General features: G+C 36.2%; 2 protein-coding genes across 6 annotated transcripts; both read right to left on the bottom strand.

Moving 5' to 3' along the window:
• Window positions 1-257: 257 nt before the first annotated feature.
• Window positions 258-25437, bottom strand: LOC120770139 (HEAT repeat-containing protein 5B). Of its 5 annotated transcripts, none has more exons than XM_040097357.1 (11): window positions 25255-25437; window positions 10812-11225; window positions 10449-10596; window positions 8876-10350; window positions 8506-8779; window positions 7459-7491; window positions 5955-6830; window positions 4917-5885; window positions 2882-4847; window positions 2442-2456; window positions 258-1357 (listed from the first exon to the last, which is right to left on the bottom strand). In XM_040097357.1, the coding sequence occupies exons 2-11, from the start codon at window positions 11147-11149 to the stop codon at window positions 1029-1031; spliced, it is 6423 nt and encodes a 2140-aa protein (XP_039953291.1). In that variant the 5' UTR covers window positions 11150-11225; window positions 25255-25437; the 3' UTR covers window positions 258-1028. The 5 variants fall into 5 exon arrangements, with proteins under 5 accessions (XP_039953291.1, XP_039953282.1, XP_039953269.1 ...); XM_040097348.1 differs by lacking the exon at window positions 25255-25437 and adding an exon at window positions 17261-18185; XM_040097335.1 differs by lacking the exons at window positions 7459-7491; window positions 25255-25437 and adding an exon at window positions 17261-17526.
• On the bottom strand, window positions 20086-21481 carry LOC120770178. The gene has a single exon (XM_040097397.1). The coding sequence runs from the start codon at window positions 21238-21240 to the stop codon at window positions 20167-20169; it is 1074 nt and encodes a 357-aa protein (XP_039953331.1). The 5' UTR covers window positions 21241-21481; the 3' UTR covers window positions 20086-20166.
• Window positions 25438-25690: the final 253 nt, after the last annotated feature.

The following is a 25690-nucleotide window of genomic DNA, read 5'->3' on the forward strand; positions in this document are numbered from 1 at the left end:
TACAAACTTTCTTAACAACCGATGGTAATTTTTATTGGCTCATCTAATTTTAGCATCGAAGGTGTTCCAAAAAATAGCACAATAAGTAATAAATAATAAACGGTTTTAAACTTATTTGGGTCATCTTCAAATTACGATCATATACAAGTTCTTAAAAATATAGAAACAATCAACCACTGATAAATCAGAACGGACATGTACAAGTACATATCTATTTGTAAAATACTAAAATTCCTACATTAAAAGTAATCGAACAATTAGTTATATATAGTTTATACTTTATTTAACTTTGTTATATGTTAATAATTGTTAAATATTCACATACCATTCATTTTGAATTTACAACTCTTATCGATGTGGGTTGCTTAATATCAATTAAGTTCTTTCCTTTCCATTTTTTCACTTTTATACAATACTTTTACACTTCTTTTGTTTAATAGTAATATTATTATGACGCTTCACCAAGAAGACAAAGAAAAAAAAAATAAACATAAATTAATAAAGTAGGATAGTACCTATTTTATATTGTATACTGCAGTATATGTATGTACGTATGTCTGAGTAAATGTATATTCGTACAAAAAAACTTGTGACGAGTTGTTTAGTGAAGTAGACGTTCAGGTGTTAGTTTGTATTTTAAAACTCATAACATTTAATCGAATATACATTTGTAAAATTTAAATATTTTAACTGACTAATATTTAATAAATTACTAAGACAAATTAATACAAGATTTTCGCTCGATTTCCACCGAACAAACATATATGTAATGGGCTCTTTTAGCTCTTTTAAATTTATTATGTGCTAATTTATTGTGCTAATACAAATGCCTATGCAATTAAATTTCGACATTCTTTAGCCAATCCCATATCCATGAGTCTGTTTAAATAAATTATATTTTCCAATATATGTATGTATGTATGAAAAAATATGCACATACAGTAAAGATGTAAAGGTTAGTTGATTTCAAGGCTGTAACTGTAATAGCAGAAAAACTTTCCCAAGAGTATATATATTGATTTACTTTTTTACTGGAAATTGCTGAAATCAGTTTTCAATTTAATAGTTGGCTTCTGCGGCTTGGCAAGACCGCCGCGCATCTGCAATTCGTTTGCTTTGTTGGCAATGTTAATAGACTGCTGCTGACTGCGAATGGCAGCTTCAAGTTTCTGGCGTAGTTCCAATGTTTGACCCATTAAAGTTTTGAACTCCTGCGGGTATTTGGGACCGATCTTCATCAGCCATTGCAACGCTTGCTCGTGCAAGTGCCGTTGATATTTCGGCAATGTTCGCAGTTTTGCCGGCTCTGCCAAGTAGTTTATGAGTACAGGAACCAGTAGTGTTAACATTTGTATGCCTGTAAGATGCATTAATATATAAATTAAAAGCAGTTAAAATAAATCACATTCTGATTGTATTGTAGCATTTATGTACCATAATTGTGTAAAATAGAATGATGCGTAGAGGAAAAGTGCTGTGATCAAGAGAGATTATTTACTAATAGTTGGTTTTATTTTTATTAAAAGGAAAATAAATAATATAAAAAAAAAAATAAAAGTTGGTTGTTGATCAACGTTAAATAAGTTTAAAGATCATGCGGGAGTGTCTTCAACTTGAACAAGAACTATGTATATAGATCATTAAAAAAATATAGTTTGATTGGCAAACTAATTGATATAGACATATACACGTTTTAGAAAACCACTCCTTTTATCAACAATTACACATGCGTATATGTATGTAAATATTACATTTTTTATTGATTTCGGAAACATAAAATGAACAGGAAATGAATCAAGGAATAGAGGGCATAAGTATTACTCAAGATTTGAAATATATTGTTTTCAATATGTGCGAGATTCTAATAGATTAAAAACATTTGTAGTTTGCTTCTATGAGTTGTTTTGCTAAGCAGCAAGTATTCGGCATTTTCTTTTATTTATAAAAAAATAGTGTTTTTCGTTTTGCTTACTGTTTAAATTTTGGATAAACGTAATTGTTAAATCAATGACAATATACATATAAAATAAGCGTAAAGAAAAATTCAATGTCATATAATTATTTCACTTTGTTGAATTCACTTTGGTTTTTACAATCTATTTACATGCAAACTGTGAAATAAGTGTATGCAGAAAACATAAAAAAACTAATAATAATAAATATTAAAGAAATACTAAGTTGAGTGTCAGTGCTGAAGGAAATCGAGATAGAGATATAGATAGAAGAGTACATGGGTGTTTTTAGCGCGTATCCAATTTAGTTTTGATGGAGCGGTTGTCAACTAAATATCGATAGTGTAAAATGGCGAAAACAAGTAGACATGTTTTTATTGTATTTGTACGAATATGCGGACCTTAAGCCTTATAAGTAAACATACAAAGCGATTTGAGGTGTGTGTGTGCATTGTTTTATTGAGCTTTTGATTAATGTATGGTAATTACCTTGCATCAAGTTTCCTATAGATTTTTAAACAAAAGTTACAACGGAATAACGGGATGTTTGTTTATATATATATATTTTTTTCAATTTCAATGGGAAATGGTTGAGAAATTTTGTTTTGCGTTTTCGAAGGGATAAATAGAAAAAGAAAGACATTTTTTATTTAATACAATGATATTTTCATAAGACATATTGAGGGCGATAGTGACTAATTACGAATGTTTCGGAAAAATTATTTAAATTTTTTTGGAAAGTGGAAGGGTCAAAAAGAATAAAAAAACAACAAACTCGGTGGCTTTGAACTAACAAGAAACTAAAATAACAAACTATTTGCTCAATCATGAGAAATCTCATTCGAATTTTCAGTAATTGAGGCCAACTAAAACAATTACAAGTACAAATCAAAGAAAAAATGTCATAAAAAGCATGCCAAGTCACTTACGATTCTGCGGTTCCGCCAATTCAATCAACGTTTCCACGGTCAATATACTTTCGAGCGTTATCTGCAGGTCCATGTCGGTGCGAGGCGTCTTCGCCGCATCCGCGTATAAGCCCTCAATTATGCGTGGAGCCAGTGCATGGATGTAGGGTGTAGATATTTTAAGATCAGCTTTTGCGAAAATTGAACGTGTTGTTTGTAAGCACTTTAACTTGACAGATAAATGCTCAGACTGCATGCATTGTCGGAAGTGATTAATACATGGATATTGCAGTGATGGTGTGGACACCACCGAAGCGGGTGTGTGCAATATAAAGACAGCAATGGCCAATAACATGGTGACCTCATCCACCTTACGTTCTTCCTCATCACCAGCAGTTTTCGTCATATCTATAACAGTAGCTAATGCGCTTTGTAATATTGTCATCCATTCGGCAGAAATCAACTCATGATTTGCCCAACGGTCGGTGCATACCGATTTGAGAGTGTGCAACGCCGCTTGTACAGATCCCGTATTCGCTAGTATCGTTGTATCGATGGCTGATTTATTGGCAATTTCTCGCATTATCGATGTGGTCATAAAGACAATGGTTGGCAAAATTGTGAGTGCACCTTTGGGTGAGCACAGCGCGGTTAGATCCTCGACACATTGCAGGCCACTAGCCACAAGCATACCATTATCTTCTGCCAATACTGAGAAGAATGATTGTGATGTATTACTTTTGGCGGCTAACTCTTGTTTGAATTGAATTGTGCTAAGTTTGCTGGCGACACTGGGATTCATTGAGGGTATTTGACGTACAAACACACATAAACAAACTTCCAGCACAGCATAGACGTGCGATGTACCCGGCGTGATTTCTCCGGATTCTCCACCTTCGCCCAAATTTTCAATTTCTGTCTGCAGTTGCGCATTATCCGTGTTTTCATTGTTTTTATTTTGAGTAAGGTTCTGATCACGTTTCAACTGGAGATCATCCCTGGCCGCATGTATCGTTTGTTTTAGTATTTCCATGCAGAGTAGCTGGACCAGCAGTTCATCGCGCGTTAATATTTGCCGATGCAAAACATTACAGAGTTCAATCGTCAATGTTTTGTTCTTAATCAATTGTTTGCGTGCCCAATCAGAATCGAAAATCGTGTAAAGTGATTGCAAACAACTGATGACATTCTTCGGCTTTTCCGAGGTACGGGTGCTGCATAAAGCTTCCATGCAAATACCGAAAATCATATGAAAACGATCGGCCGAGAGTGAACCGTGTGAAATGTTGTTATTGGTCTCATAAGCGGCGCCATCAACACCAGTGGCATTTGTATTTACATATGTAGCGAAACCTTCGTCCTTCAGCCACAATGAAGCCGCATACAATATGGGCGGCCAGGAGGACAAATAATGTGGCTTGGACGAGTTGATCGTATCAGTGGTGTAGAATGCGCCCCCATCGTGAGGCAATTGACTTTGAAATTCTGCAGGTAACAATAAGAGGGCGTGATCTTTCATAGCCGCTAGCCAATGTGTGGATAAGTTGCCCAATTCAGGTTTAACTAAATTAAGCAGGCTTTCGCCACGACTTTCAAAATCACCAAAATCACCACCTGCCGCCTCAGTACCATCTAGATCTATACCACTTGTAAGCGGTGTTATCGTATTCGATGAGGTGAGTTTTTTTTGTAGCAAAGAAGCTGGCGCAGAACCATTGCCAATCATAGCAACGATGTATACTTCAGCCCAAGCCTTTAAAATACTTAATTTCTCCAGTGTTGCCATTGATTCATTGTATAACTGAGTACTGTTTGTTTTCGTATGTAATTTATCTAGAGAGGAAACGAGTAAGTGATGTACACGTCGCAAATCGTTGAGGTCGCGTGCAACACCGGAACCAATCCAAGCAGAACAAACCTCACAAGCGGCTGCTGTAACATGTGAAGGGGTGTCTGGTGAAAATGCAGGACGGAGAGCAGCACCAACCTGAAATAACGTAAATTAATGTTTTTAGAATAGGTAGCAGTAATTATCGGATTTTAAATTAGTACTCACTTGTGCCTGGAATTGTTCTAATAGTAAATGACCAGGAAACTCTGGTTCTGGTACATTCGCAAAACGATCTATTATCTCCTGTAAAGTTCGTAAACCTTCCAAACGCAATTGATCAGAGTCTGAAGTAGCCGCCATGAATGACATACGTATCAACTCAGACAAATGCAGTATCAAATAATCGCCACGTGATTTTATCATTTGCATCTCCTTGGCTTGTATTAGATCAAGGTGTATGGGATTGGCTGCCTCACAGGTGGCTATAATTTTGCGTACGCATTGCGCCGCGAAAACGCGTGTTGGCCAACGTGGTTGTACGGCAGGATGAGTAGAGGTATTTTCCTCAGCGTGATACTCAGTCACATCATCATAATCTTCTTCCTCGTCATCGTCATCCCTTTCACTTTTATTAGCATTATCACTACTGCCGCTAGATTTGCTATTGATTGCCTCACTCTTCACACCGCTCGCTTCGTCCTGCAACGAGGTTCCTTCAACGGCTACGGTTAACACGTTTTTACACAAGCTCAACCAAGAACTTAAATTATCGGAAGCCAACATTTGTAGCATGGACGTTAATGTGTCATGTATATTTTTCAACATCTCGGCATCAGTTTCGGTGTCCAGCATTGCAAAAAGTACACCAGGCAGTCCATATTCAGTGATGATAATCTCTGGGCATTGCTCCTGTGTCATGTTTAGCGCAAGTTCGCACACTTCCTTGGCCTCGCGTTGCGAAAGTTGTCGTAAACAAGACACAGCAGCTTTGCGCAACATTAAATAATTGCTCGACAGAGTCTTCACCAGTGTCGGTACTAAAGAACTCAAATTAACATATTTTGGCCCGAAAAGGTGTAACTGTTGTAAGCAACCGGTTGCCTCGGCTTGTACCAATGGGTCCGTGTGTGCCTGCATGATGGCAGCGGCGCAAAGGAAGGAAGAACGCATTGCTCCTATGGTGCTGTTATTACTCTATTAAGAAAAAAATAGTAATACAAACAGTGATCTAAAGAAATATGCATGATTTATTTCGGCACACACCTGCAGCTCCGGACCAACCGTTGTTATGAGAGCATTCAAAACACGTCCTACACATTGATGTACATCCATATTTGACTGCGGCACGGTGAGTAATAATTTCAAGCACAAAGATAGTGTCGCCTCTACATAACCACGGAACATTGGTCCACCTGAGTCGGCTATTAGCGCCAGTGCATAAAGCGACCAAACTTGAACCACCGGCGATGAAGTATCCTGTGCTAATGCTAGCAATATGGAAACACTTGTGTTCAGATGATGTGACGAGCCCATGCCGCCAACGTAGCGATGTAAGCAACCCAAAGCGAGCGAGTGACCAGTTCGGGTGACAACATCACGTGCCGATTTCAATTTATCAAAAGAGTTTTGTGCCAATTCGGCGGTAAAGCGGGAGTCACCGACTACTTGTGCCATACGACCGATAGCCTCGCTAGCCGCACAACGCAATGTCGAATTCGAGCTAACCAAAGCAGCAATAACCAGGTTAGTAGAACTCTTCTTCACATCTTCCTGACCAATACCGCTTTTGCTGTCTGTGAGGCCCTTCAAACCGCTTAACAATGCGGTGAAAATATTCATCTGTACCGCTTCTTGACGACTACTCTTCGCTTGACGTATACATTCGGCAAAATGCTCAAGCATTTGCAAACGATGCTTATTAGCCACCTTTGGGAAAATTAAACCGAACAACGTAACGGACATATCGATAACAGCGACGCCCAATGGCAGAGGTCCAGGACACTGATCGACTTTGTTTCCTTGTATATTAGCAACAGCGGCAATTGCAGCTGTGCCTAGCAAACCACTAATTGGTGGACGATATAAGCAGCAGGGATCATGTTCTAAAGCACCTGAACCGGCAGCGCTGTTAGGTTGTAGCTGTAGGGACAAAATAACACAACTTGTTATAACGGTATAACATAAAGGAGATTTTTACAAAAAAGTTTTGTTCAAAAGAAACCTAAAAAATTTTTGTAAATGGGTTGATTATATTTAAATATGACTATAATTCAACAAAAACGATCAAACTTGAAGGTCAAGAATTTTTTTTTGTTGCTTTTAGACGCCAATTGATAAAAAAAAAAATACTCTTAAAGCAAGAAAAAATCTCTCTGGCAAATGGCCAAACAAGACGCTCCAGTGAAAAACACGTGACTAGAAAGAACTTAAAAATGTTTATACATTGCTGAAACAAACTATGCTGACAAATAAAGCGGGATTGGTAAATAATAATATATGTACATATGTAAATATTTGTTCATATGGACAAACTTAAAAGGATTTTGTGTTAATTAAAAGATGTATCACAAAACAACATAAAAGTATTACTAAACCTATCGAAAATATGAATATACATATGTACATATATGTGAAGATAAGACAAAATTAAGAAGGTTCCAAACAGTAAGAAAAGATATTCAAATTCATTCTACGCAAAGGATCTTAACTTTTATAGTTGCATATAGCGACATGAACGTTTAACAACAACAAAAATAACGACACTTACATGCTCGCCGTCGGATTTACGATTAGGTTCCATCTATTTTGTAAGATTAACACATAAATGATGGCGTACAGAGGCAGTTGTTGGTAGCAGTTGCATTATAATTGATATTGGTATTGGTGACGACGATAGGATTGTTAAATTGGTTGGTCGGTTGTTTATGCGTTGGTGACAGCAGTGTAAAGGAGGTGGAAGTAGTTATCGGTTGTTAGAAAATTGTGGTTATTTAACACGTAATTTCAAGGTGTTTTGCTTATTTGAAGCGTTGTTTTTGATTTTGTTTTAGTAAATTGTCTATTTACTTATATATGTGTATATGCATGTGTATGTGTAGGTGAGAGATGAATTTACGATATCACAAACAAATTCACATAGTATATATGCTTATTCATACACATGTACGTAGAAGTAAGTACAGGTTATTTTTTATTGCTTTTTAAACTGTGCTTAGGAAACTTTTCATTTGGTTTTTGTATACTACTTAATATTTACAACAATTCCTGTTAAGTCCTGTGTAAGTCGTAAGTCTTCCAAATTTTTTTGCAAAAAATATTTAATTAAATACTGCATTTGATTACTTTTCGGCCTAAAATTCTTTTATAATTTTGTTTACTTTTCTCTTGCACGTAGAAAATACTGAACATTATAGAAGTGGAATTAATCAAAACAAGAAAAACGTTAACTTCGGCTGCACTGACGCTATAAATTCCTTCATCGGTTTAGTTTTCTTTACAAGAACTTTATTTTTATATTATCCTGATCTGGATGATTTCTTCAGAGGTTGTAAAAAAAAACTGGGGACTGGTTCGCGTAAATGGACTCAGCAACACGTTTCGATCTGTGCGTTACAAACTTAATATACCCTGTTCAGGGTACAATTAAAACTAACTTTATGATTTCCATGTAAATTTTTATAATTTTTGTGTAAATCTTCATTTTCGAATAAAAATTTATAACCACAACAATTAATGGGAAAATAATAGCGGAAATAACTTTCGAGCCCAACCATTTTAAATGATATATATTTGCAAACAATATTAAATTAATCACCTGATCCTCAATAGTTCGATGATCTGTTTCTTGTAGCCAGGTGCCCAAGATTATGGAGTCATCACCATGACAGAGAGCCCGTAGTAAAGAGTTCGTTGTATTGGCTGGATTTTCGGAGAGTGTGAACTCGGCCACAAGCATGCGCAACAGATGTGTGTATGACGATTCCAAAGCATTTGGTGGCAGAAGAGAGAGCGTCTCATATAAGCGCAGACGCACCATAGCTGCGGACGCTTTCAATTGTGTACCATAACTTTTCAAAACAGACGAGAGACTACGTGTGCAGAATTAAAAAAAAAAGTATATATAATTTTAATTAGTTATCAACAATAGTATATAATTAATTGTATGCTTGTTAATATTTACTCACTTAACTAGCATTGCGAGAGCACTTTCGATGGGCGTTAATAGACGCCTTGTTATATCTTCTGTAACTAAATCTGGACAGTTCAGCAAGAAGCTGTGCATAACAGAGAGCGCACCAGCGCGTCCCTCCAAAGTAACCTGCCAGGTAAAAGCATCTCCACGTGCTTTTTCCGACTCGAGCTCCTTGTTTGAACGCGGGAATGAGTTGCGCCACAATAACAACATGCGCGGAAGCAAACCTTTCACTACTGGCGAACCAAGCGTCATTATAGCACCAATCAACAGCCAGCCCGCTTGCGTACGATTCAGTGACATGCGACTATTTTGCGATGCCGAGCGTAATAGCTCTTCAGCTGTGTTGAATACCACTTTTCCTTTGGTGTGTGGAATGCCAAGGGGTGAGTAGCGTACGCTGCCTAAAGTTGCAGCTAAAGCTGCACTATAACCGGCAATTGCCTCAGGTGAGGAGCGCATCTGTTCGATGGCGTCGACAAAACGATCGATGAGCGGCGTTATTTGGCTCGGCACCGCCACACAGAAACAGCGTAAACACCATGCTGCAGCCAGACGAGCCGCGGCACATGGGTGTACGAGCACTGCGCAAGTTGCATCAATAGAATTTAATGCATGATCATGTAAGAGACTCTGTGCTGTAGTGCCTAAGCCGAGTACAAGCGATCCCAACTCTTGTAGCGCACACACTAGTAAATGTTGGCTAAAAAGGGTCTCTTGATTGGAATCCTTTGCATTTTCCGGATTGAAATCGATCGAGTTCATTTGTTTGGCTATAATGTGAATAAGTTCCTTGCAGGCAGATGTCTGGGCTTTTTCGCCTAGCATTTTACCGATAATCGAACGAAGTATGAAGTTAATACATTTACGCGAATACACAGCATCGACGTGTGAGGAAGCGGCTTTGGGATTTGCCACCAAATCCAGTGCATGCATTAGAAATGTGCTTAGGTTTCGCTCCAACCAGACACTGCCCATGAATTGCACAAAAACAACGTAAGAATGTGTGACGCCAACACGCACTTCTCGATTAACGCTCGAACTTCCTTTAATAATTTCTCCTGTGCCCTTTAGGAAGGAAACACCTCCACGCAGAAAACCCGACATTAATATACCCAAAGCTTCATCAAGTGAGACATTCCGTGCCTGATTCTTTGTTGATATCGGTTGGCCTGGTTTTTTGTTTGCACCTTCTGGTGGTTGTTGCGTAAAAGCCAGCAGCGTTCCCAATAATTTAGCGACCGCGCAACGTACTTCATAATTGCTGCCATCAAAAGCGCGAAAACATAGCGTAGCTAAACTTTCGAGTTCGGTCTGGTAGAGGAATGGTGCGTGATTGATCATCTCTAGCACACATTTAGCAGCCGCGACACGAACGGCCATCACGCGATCTGTTAAGCAATGCTTAGTCGCTTTATAAATATCTTTGTGGACGTTCGAAATGGCCGTTCCCATACCAGCGCAAACCTATATAATTTGATTTGGTAAAAGGGGATAATACATTATTGGCAATTTAAAAGTAATAATGTCATTATTGAATATGCGTAGTACAAAGTGTTGCCTACCTTTTCCAATGTAATCATAATTTCTGCACGCGCTTGCGATTCTGCATTGCGTAGAGTGCGTATTAGTATTTGAACCGTCTCCTCGTAAGAACGACCCATCATACGACCGAGCTTCTCATACATGGAACCCAATACGCAAATAGCGGCACTAAGGAAGAAGTAGGATAGATTTTTCAAAACAAATAGAAACGATAAGTAAAAAAAGATGAATGATCAAGTGGGCGAAAGTCAACTATAAAAGACATATTTATTTAAGAAGATTCGATTTTTCTACGATAAAATTCCCATAAAATCAGATCTACACTTAAAACTTTCCAATCAACTCTAATTTCATTCAAATAATCACATTTTATAAGAACTCACAGTTTAGTGGGTAGATAGCTCGGTGAGTCGTCCTTGTTCTTTAATATGTCATTGCAAGCATTCACCGTATCGAACAGCATGAAGGTATCGCCCACCGAGAAGAGTGTCGCCAAGCAGCTGGCTATCAATTTGCGGGTCGGTGGACCTGGTGAGCCCTGAATGTGTTCGGTCAATTGTTGAACCAACTTCTTTTGACATGATTTTATGTCCGATTTTTGTGCAACCGGCAGCACTTTCTCCAAGTAGCGCAGCCATTCGAAAATGAAGACAGGGCGTTTCTGTTCTGGCAACTGTTTTAACGCTTCCTCATTGAGTGTGAGACTATGTGAGAGTTCCATTTCATCAATGTATGCTTCGGTACTGTTCTCACTATCAGCCTCGTTGTTGTACGTATCGTCGTTGCGAATAAAAGACCTGCAAATAAATAAAATAAGAGAAACACAAATTAATTATAATAAATAGCGTTAATTAATTAGAATATGAGAAAAAACTATAGCATTCTAGAATAATCAACTACAGATCAGAGCTGGTTTGTGCGCATACCATTCTTTCTACTCTACATGTATTGTAATCATATGTGTCTGTTGATCAGTGCTAAAAGAGGGATGATGTTGTGGTGTTGGCATTGCCAAGGCTGGGTTATCAATGTCTCGACAAGCATTGTTCATTCCGAAAACAAGACGTAAGTCATACAATACAGTTCTGTTTAATTTAAATTGTGATGCCAATTAAATGTGCTCGTATGTGTGTACACACATATGTACATATTCCATATGACTTCCATTTAGTCAGTTTGACCATATTTCGAATGAAAACTTATATGAATCATTGAAAGTGCGAATGAAATGAGACCAGAGTGAAACAATTTCGTATTCCATACATACAAATAAAATATATATCAATACTAGGAGCATAAATAAACACAATTGTATGTATATGGAGGTCCACCTCATTTTTTAAATTATTTTATAAGTTTACTTGAAAGAAAGTGAACTTAGCTGAGAATAAAAAACCGATTGTAACTTGAGATCTTTAGAAGGGCTGATACCAGACATTTCGAAAAAAATACATACATACATATGTATATTCATTTTGCTACTATTTTTCGTGATCTAATCACTTATTCACAGAACTGATGAAACACTTATCAAGTTTGAACGTAAAGCTGATGAAAAATTATTTTTTCGTTAAATTTTGTTAATAATAATAAACAAATCGCGCAATGTCTCTTTGATGAGTTTTTAAACGCGTCGCGGCTAGACACTTAGCATTTACAATTGTCGTCCTAGAACAAAATAAAAAAGTTGATTTGCATTATTGATTCCTAAATTATAGGCATTTGAACAGAAAATTAAATTTTTAGCCAATAATTTCGCAAGGAATTAGCCAAAAAATTTTTTTCAATCAATGGAAATTTCTCTACGGACTTCTATGCAAAATCCAATTCTAAAGATAATCTCAAAATTTTAACATACATATTTATCTTGCCAAATAGAAAAAAGTTGTTTCGAGGAAAACGCGTTTTAAGTTTTAGAGGTGGAAGAGAAGGTGGGCTTACTATGTATACATATACGCTTAAAGCCGTTTGAAAATATTATCCTCATTAAAAATCAACTTGAAACTTATTTTTATGACTATGAGGCATAGTACAAGCGAAAAAAAAAAACAAAAACTATTTTTAAAAATTCTACAGTGGCCATACACCTTAATCTTAATCTTAAACGCATTTTTCTGGAAACTGTGTTTCCAGGGTCAGTTGTCTACATTTCTCGCGAACAACTCAACCGGTCTTATGAAATTTTACACAAGTCTTCGAGATATACTTTACCAGGACGAAGGATTTTTAATTACAACTATTTGAAAAAAATCGAGAAATCATCATCAAAATTTGCATTTTTTTGTAAAAACGTCTGCCAAAAATAGTTTTCACTACTTCTACTGTCAACTAGAAGACACCTTTTTCGAGGGGCTGCAACGTCGTGATGGCGGAGTTTTGAATATTTTCCTTCGAAAATTTTTGAAAATCTTTGTAAAATTTGTTTAAATAAATCATTTCATTAAAGTCAATTAAATTTCTGTTTAGCAACTTCACACTATGTGTCATTAGTGCTCAATAGGGTTTAAATAGGGCGAGTTCAATCCAGTCAGGTCAATCCAATCGTTGAATTCTTAGATCGTTAAATGTATTGGCAAACTAAAAATAAAAATTCGAGGATCATATACGCCAGTATTGTATAGATGTTTTATACAAGATTTATATCCAATCTAAACTTAGCCATTTTGCACGATGGCATAGCGCTGAGTCATCCTGGAAGATTAGGTGATCCGTATAAGAATAATGCTCTTCAATTGGAGGTAACCACTGCCGCATATTTTTGTGTATTCCCAAATCGTTTGTCTTGAGGAAACTTAATTTTCCTTACTACACATTTATCTTGGAATTTCTCACTACCTGAACTTTTGTGAGCTTAGCAAATTTAATTTGCTTTCGTCAGACCACATAATCTGTTGCCAATCATTTTGATCCCAATTGTGAACCCCTTGTCGTGCAGCCTTAATTTTTTGTGTATAATGGCTTTTTGGCATGGCGGCTTCCATATAAACCCACATCTCTAAGCCGCCGACGTATGGTTTGGACACTTAAATCAGCTATGTGAACATTTTGTATTTCCGCTATTATAGAAAATGCACTTTTAAAGCAGTCGCTTAAACTTAACCTTCGAATAAGTTGTCTGTTCTCTCGGTTGATTTTTGAAGATGACCTGAACTCTTTTTATGCTCAAAACCATCACTTTTTTTTGGAAAAGGCGAACAACAGTTAAATGGCTATAACCAATCGATGGCAAAAAACCATGAATCGGGCTTCGAATTGCTTCCGCATCCACCTCCATATTTGGCCCCCAGCGACTATTTGCTGTTCTCATGCTCGCTGGGAAAAAATTTTCGTCAAATGAAGAGGTGATCGCCGAAATTGATGCCTAATTTGATGGAAAGTAGAAATCGTACTAGAAAAATAGTGTCGAAAAGTTGAAGGGTCACGATAATCAGTGTATAACCCTTGAAGGGAACTTCTTCTTGTTTACTGGTGTAGCGGTTATAGCCGAGTTAACAACAGCGCGCCAGTTTCTCCTTTTTGCTACGTGGTTCCAATCGGATATTCCAATCGAAACCAGGTCCTTCTCCACCTGGTCTTTCCAACGGAGTGGATGTCTTTCTCTTCCTCTATTTTCCCTGGCGGGTACTGTGCCGAAAACTTTCAGAGGTGGAGTATTTTCGTCCATTCGAACGACATGACCTAGCCAGGGTAGCCGCTGTCTTTTAATTCGCTGAACTATGTCAATGTCGTCGTATAACTCGTACAGTTCATCGTTCCATCGAATGCGATATTCCCCGTGGCCAACGCGCAAATATCATAAATCTTTCGCAGAACCTTTCTCTCGAATACTCTTAACGTCGACTCATCAGATGTTGTCATCGTCCATGCCTCTGCACCATAAAGCAGGACGAGAATAAAGAGTGACTTATAGAGTTTGGTTTATATTCGTCGAGAGCGGACTTTACTTCTCAAATGCCTACTCAGTCCGAAGTAGCACCTTTTTGCAAGATTTGTTCTGAGGTGGATTTCGAGGCTGACATTATTTTAGGTGTTGATACTGGTTCCAAGATAGACGAAATTATCTACGACTTCGAAGTTATGACTCTCAACAGTGACGTGGGACCCTAGTTGGGTGCGCGACGACTGTTTGTTTGATGACAGGAGATATTTCGTCTTGCTCTCGTTCACTACCGGACCCTGGAAAATGGAGTCATGTGTAGAAGTTCATACAAGGGTGGAGTGGCCAGAATCGATTATTTTACATATGGCTAAAGCAGTTCACGACTTCCGGTCCTAGACCAAGTATCCTCTGAGTAGCCAAAGAACATCCGTTTGAATGCGAGTTAAAGTGAGAAGGCGAAACTTACCCACTACAGGGTTGTGCGCTAGATTTGGGACCCACCACGTAAAAAACGTCCCCAAAGAAAAATTACCAACAGTCTCGGATGAGAGACTCCCCTTGAAGGGAACTATGTTGGATAAATAACAAGCAAATTTTGTCAATAAAAAATGTTGACTATGGTAGGCCGGGAACTTTTCAGTTGATTTGTTACATCAATTATTGCACATAAAGCGGTATATCACTTTCCCACATTCTTTTTTATACACACTAACAACCGAAACTAGAAACTAAAGTCCACTTTACCAACACCACACACTCGTAAAAACATCGAAATTGTTATGGATTTTATGATGTGTTAATATCCATATAATTATTCTTGTATTTGTATATAATTGTCTGATTATGAAAAAAAACATCTTGAAATGGAATTATGTCACTCACTTAGAAATGCTGATAAGAATTTTGAACTAAAAACCTTTTAAAAGTTGAACATGTCCTACTCACGTTAGCACAAGTAGGTGTTTATTGCATGCTAGTGCCCGCAGTTACATGCTTTTGAGCACATAAAGTGTTGACCTTTGACATGAGTAGTATTCAAGTACCCTTATGTACATATACATATGTAGAGTATATAGCCGAATGCATTATATATTAGGAAGCAACTCATTTAAAAAGAAACAACACCCTCGGAGACGAACACGTTGCAGCAACAACTGACTTTGCCATCAACTACCACTACAGCTTTTTCTGGGAGGGCAACATACAAAAAATAATAATAATGAAATAAATTTTAGTGAAAATCAACCCTAACTAACCATTGCAGAGTCCAAAACCTTTTGAGGCCAACATCAGTGCACGAACATGATAACAAGAATGTGGACGTAAACTGAGTGCTGTTGTATATAGGGCGGAGCATTAACAAAATTATCATTGCAAATGGTAAAGAAAACTACATGGGTAAAGAAATGCTAGAATAATTAATATAATTTTAAATTTAGGTTAGTCTGGTAGGCTAATGAGCCACGCATAGACCTGTTTTGGTTCTTTATGATAGCAGATGGTATACTCTGTGGCCTCACTATCGACATCTCTTCTGGTGCCTCATACCGTGGGGTCCACAAATGTTTAAAACGTAGTCTAGCCCATGCGGGACAAGTACACAAGAGACGCTTCATTGTTTCCCTGGTGCTTTGCTCTTGACATTTTTTGCAGTCTTCTCGATATCTCAGCTTCATTCAGCAGACTTGTGCCGCCATAACACAGTGTCCAGTGAATATTCCGATCATCTTCATACAGTGCCTTTTATCGACTGCCAGTGGGAATTTTGTACATTTCTGATCCACCGTTCCACACATAATTTTTGCAGTTTTGCACCCATTGCTTCAGAAATGTACAGAAATGGTACAAGGGCGTATTTCTTATATTAAAGAGTTCTTTTAATATTAAATATGAGTGTATGGAGTGTAGATTCTACCGATCTGTATTTTGTGTACGTATGTTGCGCTTTGGACAAGCTTCGATGAGGCGCTGCGGCACTTCCAAGATTTTCTCTAACGTTTTCAGAAGGAAGGAAGTTAAGTTTATAGGCCTAAACTCTTTCTCATGTTAATCTACAAGTATTAATAATTAAGCCGAATCTTTATGGTTATGCCACACTGGATCTCTAAATATTTGAGAAGGACTGAAAAAACACATTTTCCGTATTTTAATATAAATCTTTGTTATTGAATAAGCCAATACAAACATGCCAATGTATATTCCCTTAGTATAAGCAACATCTGGGATGGCCATCACTGCCGTTAGCGGATTTTGTTTTTTTTTTGGTTTCGGCTCATTTTTGGAGCGCCATTCACTAGATTGTTTGACAGCATCTCTTGTGCGACTTCTACTTTTTGCAAAAGATTCCGGTCTTTTGCGACGAGTCTAACATTGACACGCTTTACACCCAAAGCATTAACCAGCATCTAAAAGATGTAAAGATCTTCTGCAGACACGACGATTTTCAAGCACTTTCTTCAACTTTTTCGATGTTATTAATAAAGTCGGATGGACGGATTAGGAAAGTTTTCGATGGCTTAACGACATTCGCTGAATGCTTTGTAGCACTTAGTAAATGTCCCAACACATTTATGCAACATTTTGAACGATTCGGTGGTCGTAATTCTATTGGGAACAATAAATTTTAAGCAAACTAATTGTTTAATTTTTTTCATGGCCAAAGTTTTCGAGTAGTGAGCAAACAGCTGCCAAACACACACTAATTCGCAGATCGAGATCAAACTTCCCACAAACATAAAAAAGCAGAATTAATCTAAGAAAAAAAAATTTGTATCGATTTGGTTTGCAGTTTAAAATAACCTGTCCGGGACCAATTTGATCAGATTATATATACGTTTTTATGTTTACCTACCATATACTGTATAATACATCTACATTATTTGTGCAATATTTATATGCATATACTATAGATATGTAAATAATCAAATTTAATCTAATGTAGAAGTTCTGTACCTTCTTGCTTCGTTTATGACTTTGCGCAAAAATTGTGGCGTGCGGGCGAAATTCTGTAAATTCTCCATTTTCGCTGAACTACTGCAGATTTTGTATAAGATTTGATTTATATTAGATTTGATGGGTGTTGGCAAAGTAAAAATTTTCAATGTGCATTTTTTCACTTTATCACTCAATTCAACACTGATGGAAGTGTTTGTTTCAATCGATTTAAATTTGTTTACTTTATATACATACTTCCACTTAATGATTTTTGCCGTACCGTTCTATCAATATAATTTTGAAAATATAAATTAAGTGCTTAAAAATGGTCGAAGACTTTGTGGAAGACTTGAGCAAAAATTATATATGTATGTATGTATTTATTGCTTGCACAATAGCACACAGGCCGACACTGATTCACGGTCCATCAACTGCTTGTGTTTAGTCTCGACCATAAGCCCATACAAAAATGCATGCTATGTACATATGAATTCGGCTGGCACTGCAACTCGGACCATAACAATAACAATGACTGGAACGATGTTGGCGTAAATATTCTTTTTGTCGCAATCTCTTCGCTGTTCGTCTTTGAAATTTCACATTTTCTTTTCCAATGCTTACGAAGAAATCAATAATTAGAAACTATGGCGATTCACATGTAAAATGAAAATAAAAGTGCATTCGCGCACAAGAAGCATACAATATTGATAAATATTCAGTGAAATATTTGGTGTCTCATTTATATATGTACGTATGTAGGTTGCATATAAGAAGAAGGCTAAATTACGCACGGAAAACAATATTATTTATTTTTCACAAACTAAAATGCTTTTCATTGTTTTCCACACACTATATTTTCACTAAGTTTTTTTTTAACTACATTGGCACAAAACATAAACGCGATTTATTATTCCGATTCAACCGTCCGTTGCCTCTTGCATTGAAAAAATGACTGTCTCGCATTGGTTGCCTGTTTCGCGTAGCTACTTCGCTGTCCACTGTGTTCATTTGCTCGCCAACAAATGTGAGAGATTGCAAGGAAATATAGGTGGTGCGATGCCACCATTCCTTTCCGGGGCAATAGCTGCGGTACCATGCTCACACAGATATATGGTATAAGTATGTACGATCAAATATAGATAGCCTTGTATGTACATCTACATAGTTTATTTGTATATTATTGTCGCTAAAACCACTTCACATGTTCGACGATGCGAGTGTCGACAAAAAGTCAACCTATGTATGTATGAACACAAACATCAACGCCAACGTAGAATGTAATGTTTCTGATTATGTTCCACAAAACTATTTACATTCATAAAAGATTTAGGAGGCGGCGGCTGGTGCAGTATGGTGGTAATCTAACTTACATATTATGGTTTGGCAATGGCGCAACGCGGTGGTGTTGGTGGTGAGCGCGATGAGTGCGGTGAATGTGTTTTCCTCTCATGAGTGCTGGCATACTTTTGTGGAGCTTAAAAAGTACGGAGCGGCGAATGTCGGCAACTCAACGGCATCCGAAGGAAACATATCAAAGAAACAAAACACATCCGAACAAAGTGTTACTACAATTTTGTGTGTCATGCATTTGGGAAATTTCTCAATTCGTTCACCAAAATTTACCCAGTTGTAAAATATTTTATATTATGATGGAAACTAGACGTACGAGATATGTTATGACTCCGGCTGCTAATTCTATTAGCTTCATGTGCATTGGTTCTAGGAACATTTGGGAGGCAGTAGAAATGATTCAAATGAAGGTTCCTTTATTTTGAGAGAGTTACAACGCTCTTAAGGAAATTAGTATTACAGCAAACTAGATTAGTTGTTTCGTGTAACCGAGTCGAACTAATTTCAAACTACTTTATTGTCTTGCTGGGTGACCTACAGAATTGTAAATACGAATAAATATGCACCAATGTGTTTATTTAACACCGCGTCAACCTTTTATGGCATTTCTTCTTGTTTCCATTATACTCTTACATTTTCCAGTCCTTTTGCATTCCTGCTGCACAAGTTGTTATTGTTTTTGTTTGCTTTCATCTTTTGTTACCTTTTCTAGAGCAAAATGATTCAGAATATTATATGTGTGTATAAACACATACATATGTACATATATGCATACACTTAGGAGCGAAATTTTATTGCTTCTCCTTGAATTCAATTGCTGATAGCGGGATCGCACTCAAATATTTATTGTTATATTATTATATTATATTTATATTTTATAATAAAAAGCTTGACTTCCACAGAACATCGAGAAAGTGAACGAAATGTTTTTTAAATCTTCTCAAAATCGGTCACAGTTTTGAACACAATTCTAAGAAAATCAACAGAAAAATTAAAAATATACACAGCTAATGTCAAAGCGAACAAGACACACTTTAATTGACATATAAAGATCAAACCTCACACGAACAAAAACAGTTTACACAAATCGAACCAAAAATGTTTATTAGCTTCGATTTGTACTTTATATGTACCAAGTCAAATTTCATTTTGAGTATAAACTAATCCTCAGCCAACAAAGGATAATACTCAAATAAAAAGGTAATGTTAGAATGTATACATACAAGCCGAATCTGGACCAGAAAACCAGTACTGACAGTTTTGAATATTTCAAAACTATAATCTCAAACAAGATAATCATTTAATACTAAACAAAATTAATAAATAGCCCCCTGTTGGGCTGACCTTTACTTCCTAAGCAAATTTCTATTTAGAGGGCAATGTCCCTGCAGACGGTATGTGGATTTTTATAAGATACATCTATGCAGTTTAAACAGTAAAATTCCTTTTCTATATAAAAATAGATTCCATATTCAAATAACTTTAAACACATATACATAGGTTTACAGCCAATATTCCTTTAGGGAAATTTATTGATTTTATTGAATTATACATTAATGTTCTGCCCTTGACAATCAAGGCACAAATGGCATGGCTGGAATGTAGCGCAACTCCTTTGCAGTGACACTTTGGGGGTTAGCTAAATCCTTCATTATTCCTTGTAAACGAGAGACGACGTCACTACGTTGTACATCACCGCGATCGATCATACGCTTGAAAAGCGTATACAGTTGACGTTCCGCCGAAGCACTAGACAAATCGTGTAAGTCCCTTAACAATTCTTCCGAATAACCCTCGTATTTGCTAAGGTTAGCGGCTTTTGCATCGCGTTTTAGCAAATCATAAACCAGCAAAAATTCTACGTATGGTTTGGTTGGCGGTACACGTTTTTTACCTGCAGTCGACGTGGTTGACCAACGATCCACAGCATTGTCGCTATCGAATGCGGCTCGTCCGTAGTTGTCATCGTAAAGGCGCAAAAAATTGTCCAAAGACTCTACGTCGTTGGTAAATTCATCATGTTCTGCCTCTGTTTGTATATCGCGTATCAGTGCCAATGTCAATTTGTCGAAACCTTCAGTGTTATCACCAATTTCGTCAAATACCTCATAACCGACGCGTTTTTCAGGTTGCGGCTTGATTAGTGGTGATTTTATAGGTGCATACAAACCGGGTCTATGTGTGGGTGTTGGCGGCACTGTAGGTTTTGTAGGAGCTGCTGTCGTAGGATGCCACCAAATAGGCGGTTTCCACCAGCCAGAACCCGTGGTACTAACACCTTGTGACGGTCTGCTGGTAGTGCTGATCCAAGTTGGTCGGCTAGTTGTTGAGAGCCAGGTAGATGGCTGCTTGTTCGTGGATAACGTAGTGGTTGTTGTACGCATTGGTAGCGGTGTGGACGTGGGTAAAGCATTAAATATATTAGTTAATTCATCATCGTTCACTCTAAACGGCGGTTCGACAGTTGTCGATGATATTGGCTCGTACTGCAAATAGTCGATGTAGTAAGCGAGCGCTTGCATGGAAGCTGGCAAATAACTGGTGAGTAGATGTGGCGCAGCCCAAGTGCATGGCAAAATAACGTAGCTGACTAAAAGAAAGCACAACATCTGACTGAAAGATGACTTTTCCGAATACACTTGTTGCATACTTAGTTACATAAATTAACCGCTTTCGTGTTACTCGGTAATTTCATTCATTTTTAATGATTGACAGCTAAGTACGACGAAGAAAGAAATATTTAAAATTTCAAATTTTAAATGTTCGATTTTAATCTTATTAAATTATGGCGCGTCCGAAAAGTTCCAAGTACGAGTATCCGAAAGCAGTTTACCAACCAGACTGAGCTCTGATATTGCCGTTTGACGCACGAACAGAGGTAAAATGCGTCGCTCAAGTTCAAAACCTCTTTTGTCACTACAACTACTTGTATTAAGGTGAATGTTTAAATATTCACACACACATATGTATATAAATCTGTATGGAGTATAATTTCGTGGAAGTTAGGCGCAGATGAGAAAGGTGAATTTTTGATAATCGCTTTGTTCTTGTGTACTGATTCTCTTAGAAAGTCTGCAAAAGGCTGCTACAATCAGCGTATTGACTGACCAAACCAGTTAATGCGTATGTTTTAAAGTTTATTTTAAATTGAAAGTTTTAAGGGCCCTTTTGTGTGTTTTACGACATGGATATTAATCGCATGCTCAGTTTTATAGAATTTATTAATATATATTTTAGTAATAACTTTCAAAATCATATATCGTTACTAATTTTTGTCAATAGATTAAAATTGCATCATTCGATGGTCTGAATGAAGAAGAAACGCACTAAGTAAGTATTAATAAAACTTTATATTTTTCGGCCATTTGGTGATTCAAATTATCATATTATCAAATCAGTATAGCTTAAAAACTTATACTGTACATTAATACAAAACGACTTAAGTCGATATGCCAAAAATATTAAAAAATATTCTTAATATTTTTATTCAAAGGTTAAAATACTCTCTTTTTATGTCTTCATATTTGCGAATATACATACATATGTATATATACAAGTATGTTTGGATATTGAAAAACTTGCCAGCATCACAAAGGAAAATAAAGAATAAACATTAACAACAAATTTTGAATATTCAGACGAAGCAAAATAAAAAATTCTTTATTCAATGGATATCAGTAAGATTTAATATACAATTGGGGTACTCACAACCCGTCGTAAAGCATCGTAAAATTATACATTTTTACACTTGTTTAAAAAAATTGTTGCTGGATTTCGTACAAAAATGAGTTTACACTTACAATTCTTTCTATTTTCAGAATTACACCTACTATTTACCGATATATGTTGTAGTATTAAATTAACCGGAAGTGCAAAAATTTCTATAATAGGTATGAATTTGGGAGCAAGGGGAAGTATTGGCTAATTTTACTCACTTTTGACACAAGGTAATGTTGTAATCGGCCAAAGGATTCTCTTCATTTTTCGATAATATGTCTCACAGATCAACCAATATTTTCGGTAAAAATAAAAATTCAGCCATAAGCAATGGTAGACATAAGAAGTATATATATAGAGCCTAAAAAGTTATGGTTCGATTTCAACACTTTTTAGACCTGTGAGGGAATATCTTTAAAACAATATTCGTGCAAAGTTTTATTTCGATAACTTCATTGATTATCGATTTATATGCTGTAAATTCTAATGAAATTTAAAATTATATATCTGGGAAGTAAGAATGGTGGTTCTGTATTTATTTAGTAAATAATCCTCCTTCTTGAACTAACTGCCGGTTCTGCGACTTGGAGCCTGAAACACCGGAACACCTGCTGATCGACTGCACATCAGTGTGTAGACGCAGGATTAAGGCCCTCGGATCCATGTTTCCGGACAGGGATTGCATCGACTCACTAGCACCCGATAGAATATTGGACTTCATCAATGTGCTGGGGCTAGATGAGGTCATGTGATTTAGGAGAGGGCACAATAGACCTAAGGTCGCGGTGCATTCCTCATCAATAAATCTAGTCTAAATAATCCTATTTTTATCGTACATTATCTTATAGTATACAGTGTAATAAACATTATCTCAAATTTTTAAATCGAAATTCAAATTATTACGGTCGCTACAGCGTTTCTTGCAGAAAGGGAACAGAGTGGGGAACGCTACAACTCCAATCTTATCGTTTTTCTCGGAATGGTGTTTTTTAAAACGGTCTCTACTCTCAAAGGAAGAGTTTTGAAGATATTTAGTTTCGATTTAGAGAGAACATTTTTAACGTTCTTCGCTATCGCGGTCTCTACTCTCAAAGGAAGAGTTTTGAAGATATTTAGTTCCGATTTAGAGAGAACATTTTTAACGTCCTTCGCTATGGAAAGCTTTTTTTTAATCTTCTTATTTTATATAAAAACCGTCGAAAAAAGGCTAAATTCGATAGTTTTTGTTACAACCAACCGTTAAGTGAACAAAACTACTATACTCTTTTTAACATTGTGCGAGAGTAAGAATACATAGCGAAGGCATAGTTGTCGAGGTATTAGGCTACTATAATTTGTTCACGTAAGTCATCATTGAAATTCATCTTAGACTATTCTATTGTGTTGCGCATAATTTTTTCACTTTTATTTGATGACCGAAAAACACGCGATAACTATTTTACTAATGTATGTATGTATGAAGTTACCGACTGGGTGGATATGCCTACTGCAGTATACATTACGTTAACTAAGTAAAAGCAAAACATAAGATATGTGAACACACGAACCAGTCAGGTAACCATGTTATTTAATGCTAGTCTTTGTTCTGGCTGAAAAGCATTCACACCACTATATACATATACACGCACGCATGTAGCATACATGAATATATTGCCTACAAATGGGTAAATAGGTCACTAGACAAATATCTATTTTTGTACCCTGAACAGGGTATATCAAGTTTGCCAAGAATTTTGTATCAACCGGAAGGAAACACCGGGTATCCTTTAAAATATGTATCACATATTTGGTCTATCTTTTATTACCATATACATATACGCCTGCCATACAAACTGAACTATTAAAATCATATTCTCGTATGGAAAATGTTTGTATTTAACTAGGTATCTTCACGAAATTTGGTATGAAGAAATGGTTTAGATCGGACAATTATAGCATATACCAAGTTGGCATACAAATTGACCGATCAAAATCAAGTTTTTGTATGGAATATTTTGTAATTGTGAAAGGTATTATATGTAACTTCGGCGCAACCAAAATTAGCGATTTCATTAAATTTCAATATTATATGCATAGAATTGCATGTAACCGAGGTTGTGTTGTATAATTAAATATTCTAGAATTAAATAAGGTCTTATTGGTTTCATTTACAATGACAAAAATATTGAGTGTGTTTATATAATTATTGTGACTCTATGGTAAATATTGTGCTATAAGATATTTAATGATCATTTGCTACTGACAAAAGTTTATTCAACCCTGATGATTCAAATGATTTAGAGACTGGTTTAATGAGTTGCGCAACCTACTTTTTATTATAACTTTAAACATTGAATATTTGGTGCTACTTGGACCTGTTACATTGTGGAGAACTAATTAATGAATATATTTACTTCATTTTTAAGTTTCTTCCTTTGCAATCACCTAGCAATTTCTGGCTTTAAATAAGTGGTGGATTGAAAAAGGTCTTACACTTTTTTATACAATTTCAAGTATACTACTGTAATTAAAATTAAAACTCACCCATTTTTCTATTATTACTGGTTTTGATAAATTGTTAACATTTATTAATATCATGTCTACTTAAGATTTTTAAAGTTATAATTAATTGCCGTAAACAATTATAGGAGTGACATGCTTCTTATAATTTGTGTATGCATTTCTTTAGAAATCTAATTCACATCTTTATTTTACACATGGTTCTAAATATATAATAGATGACGATAGGATGCGATTTTTTTATTTATATACAATTTATCAGCTGCTTGAAAGCGTCAGACCATAAAATATGTGGGGGAGCTCGTTGAATACATACTTATGAATGTTACGGCCTATTGTAATCCTATACAGCATACAATCTTTGATATTGATTTATATACCATTAAGGGTAATATATAACATACAATCGATTTTATTATATTTGTAAACACAAAAGCTAAACTTACGTTGTTTTACTCCGTGATAGAATTTGTTATGGTACACTTTCCCTGCTGTTATTTGTATTCACTATTAACCTGCCAGCACGGCACTATATCAATCACTCTTGTATATACATTTAATTAAGTATTAACGTTACATCCTTCATACGTTATTAAAATGTGACTTTATATTTTCTATTTAAACAAAGGTTAATTTCTTTTTGCAAGTTAATAAAATAACTAATATATTAATTTATAATAAAATGAGTTTATGATAGACACAATTAAGTTGGCAGCAATGTTTGTTGACATTCAGAGATATACAACTATAATTATGGTCGATTTGTTGAAACTGACAGCTGTTTCAGCGTGTTGCCATTTTTTCCTTTTCAACTCAAATACTGGAAAAAAATATTTCTATAAAAAATATTAAAAGTTGATTGAAGTGAAAGTAAAGTTATTA

This window comes from Bactrocera tryoni, chromosome 1, assembly GCF_016617805.1.
Source record: "Bactrocera tryoni isolate S06 chromosome 1, CSIRO_BtryS06_freeze2, whole genome shotgun sequence".
In the NCBI taxonomy this organism is placed as follows: Eukaryota; Metazoa; Arthropoda; class Insecta; order Diptera; family Tephritidae; genus Bactrocera; species Bactrocera tryoni.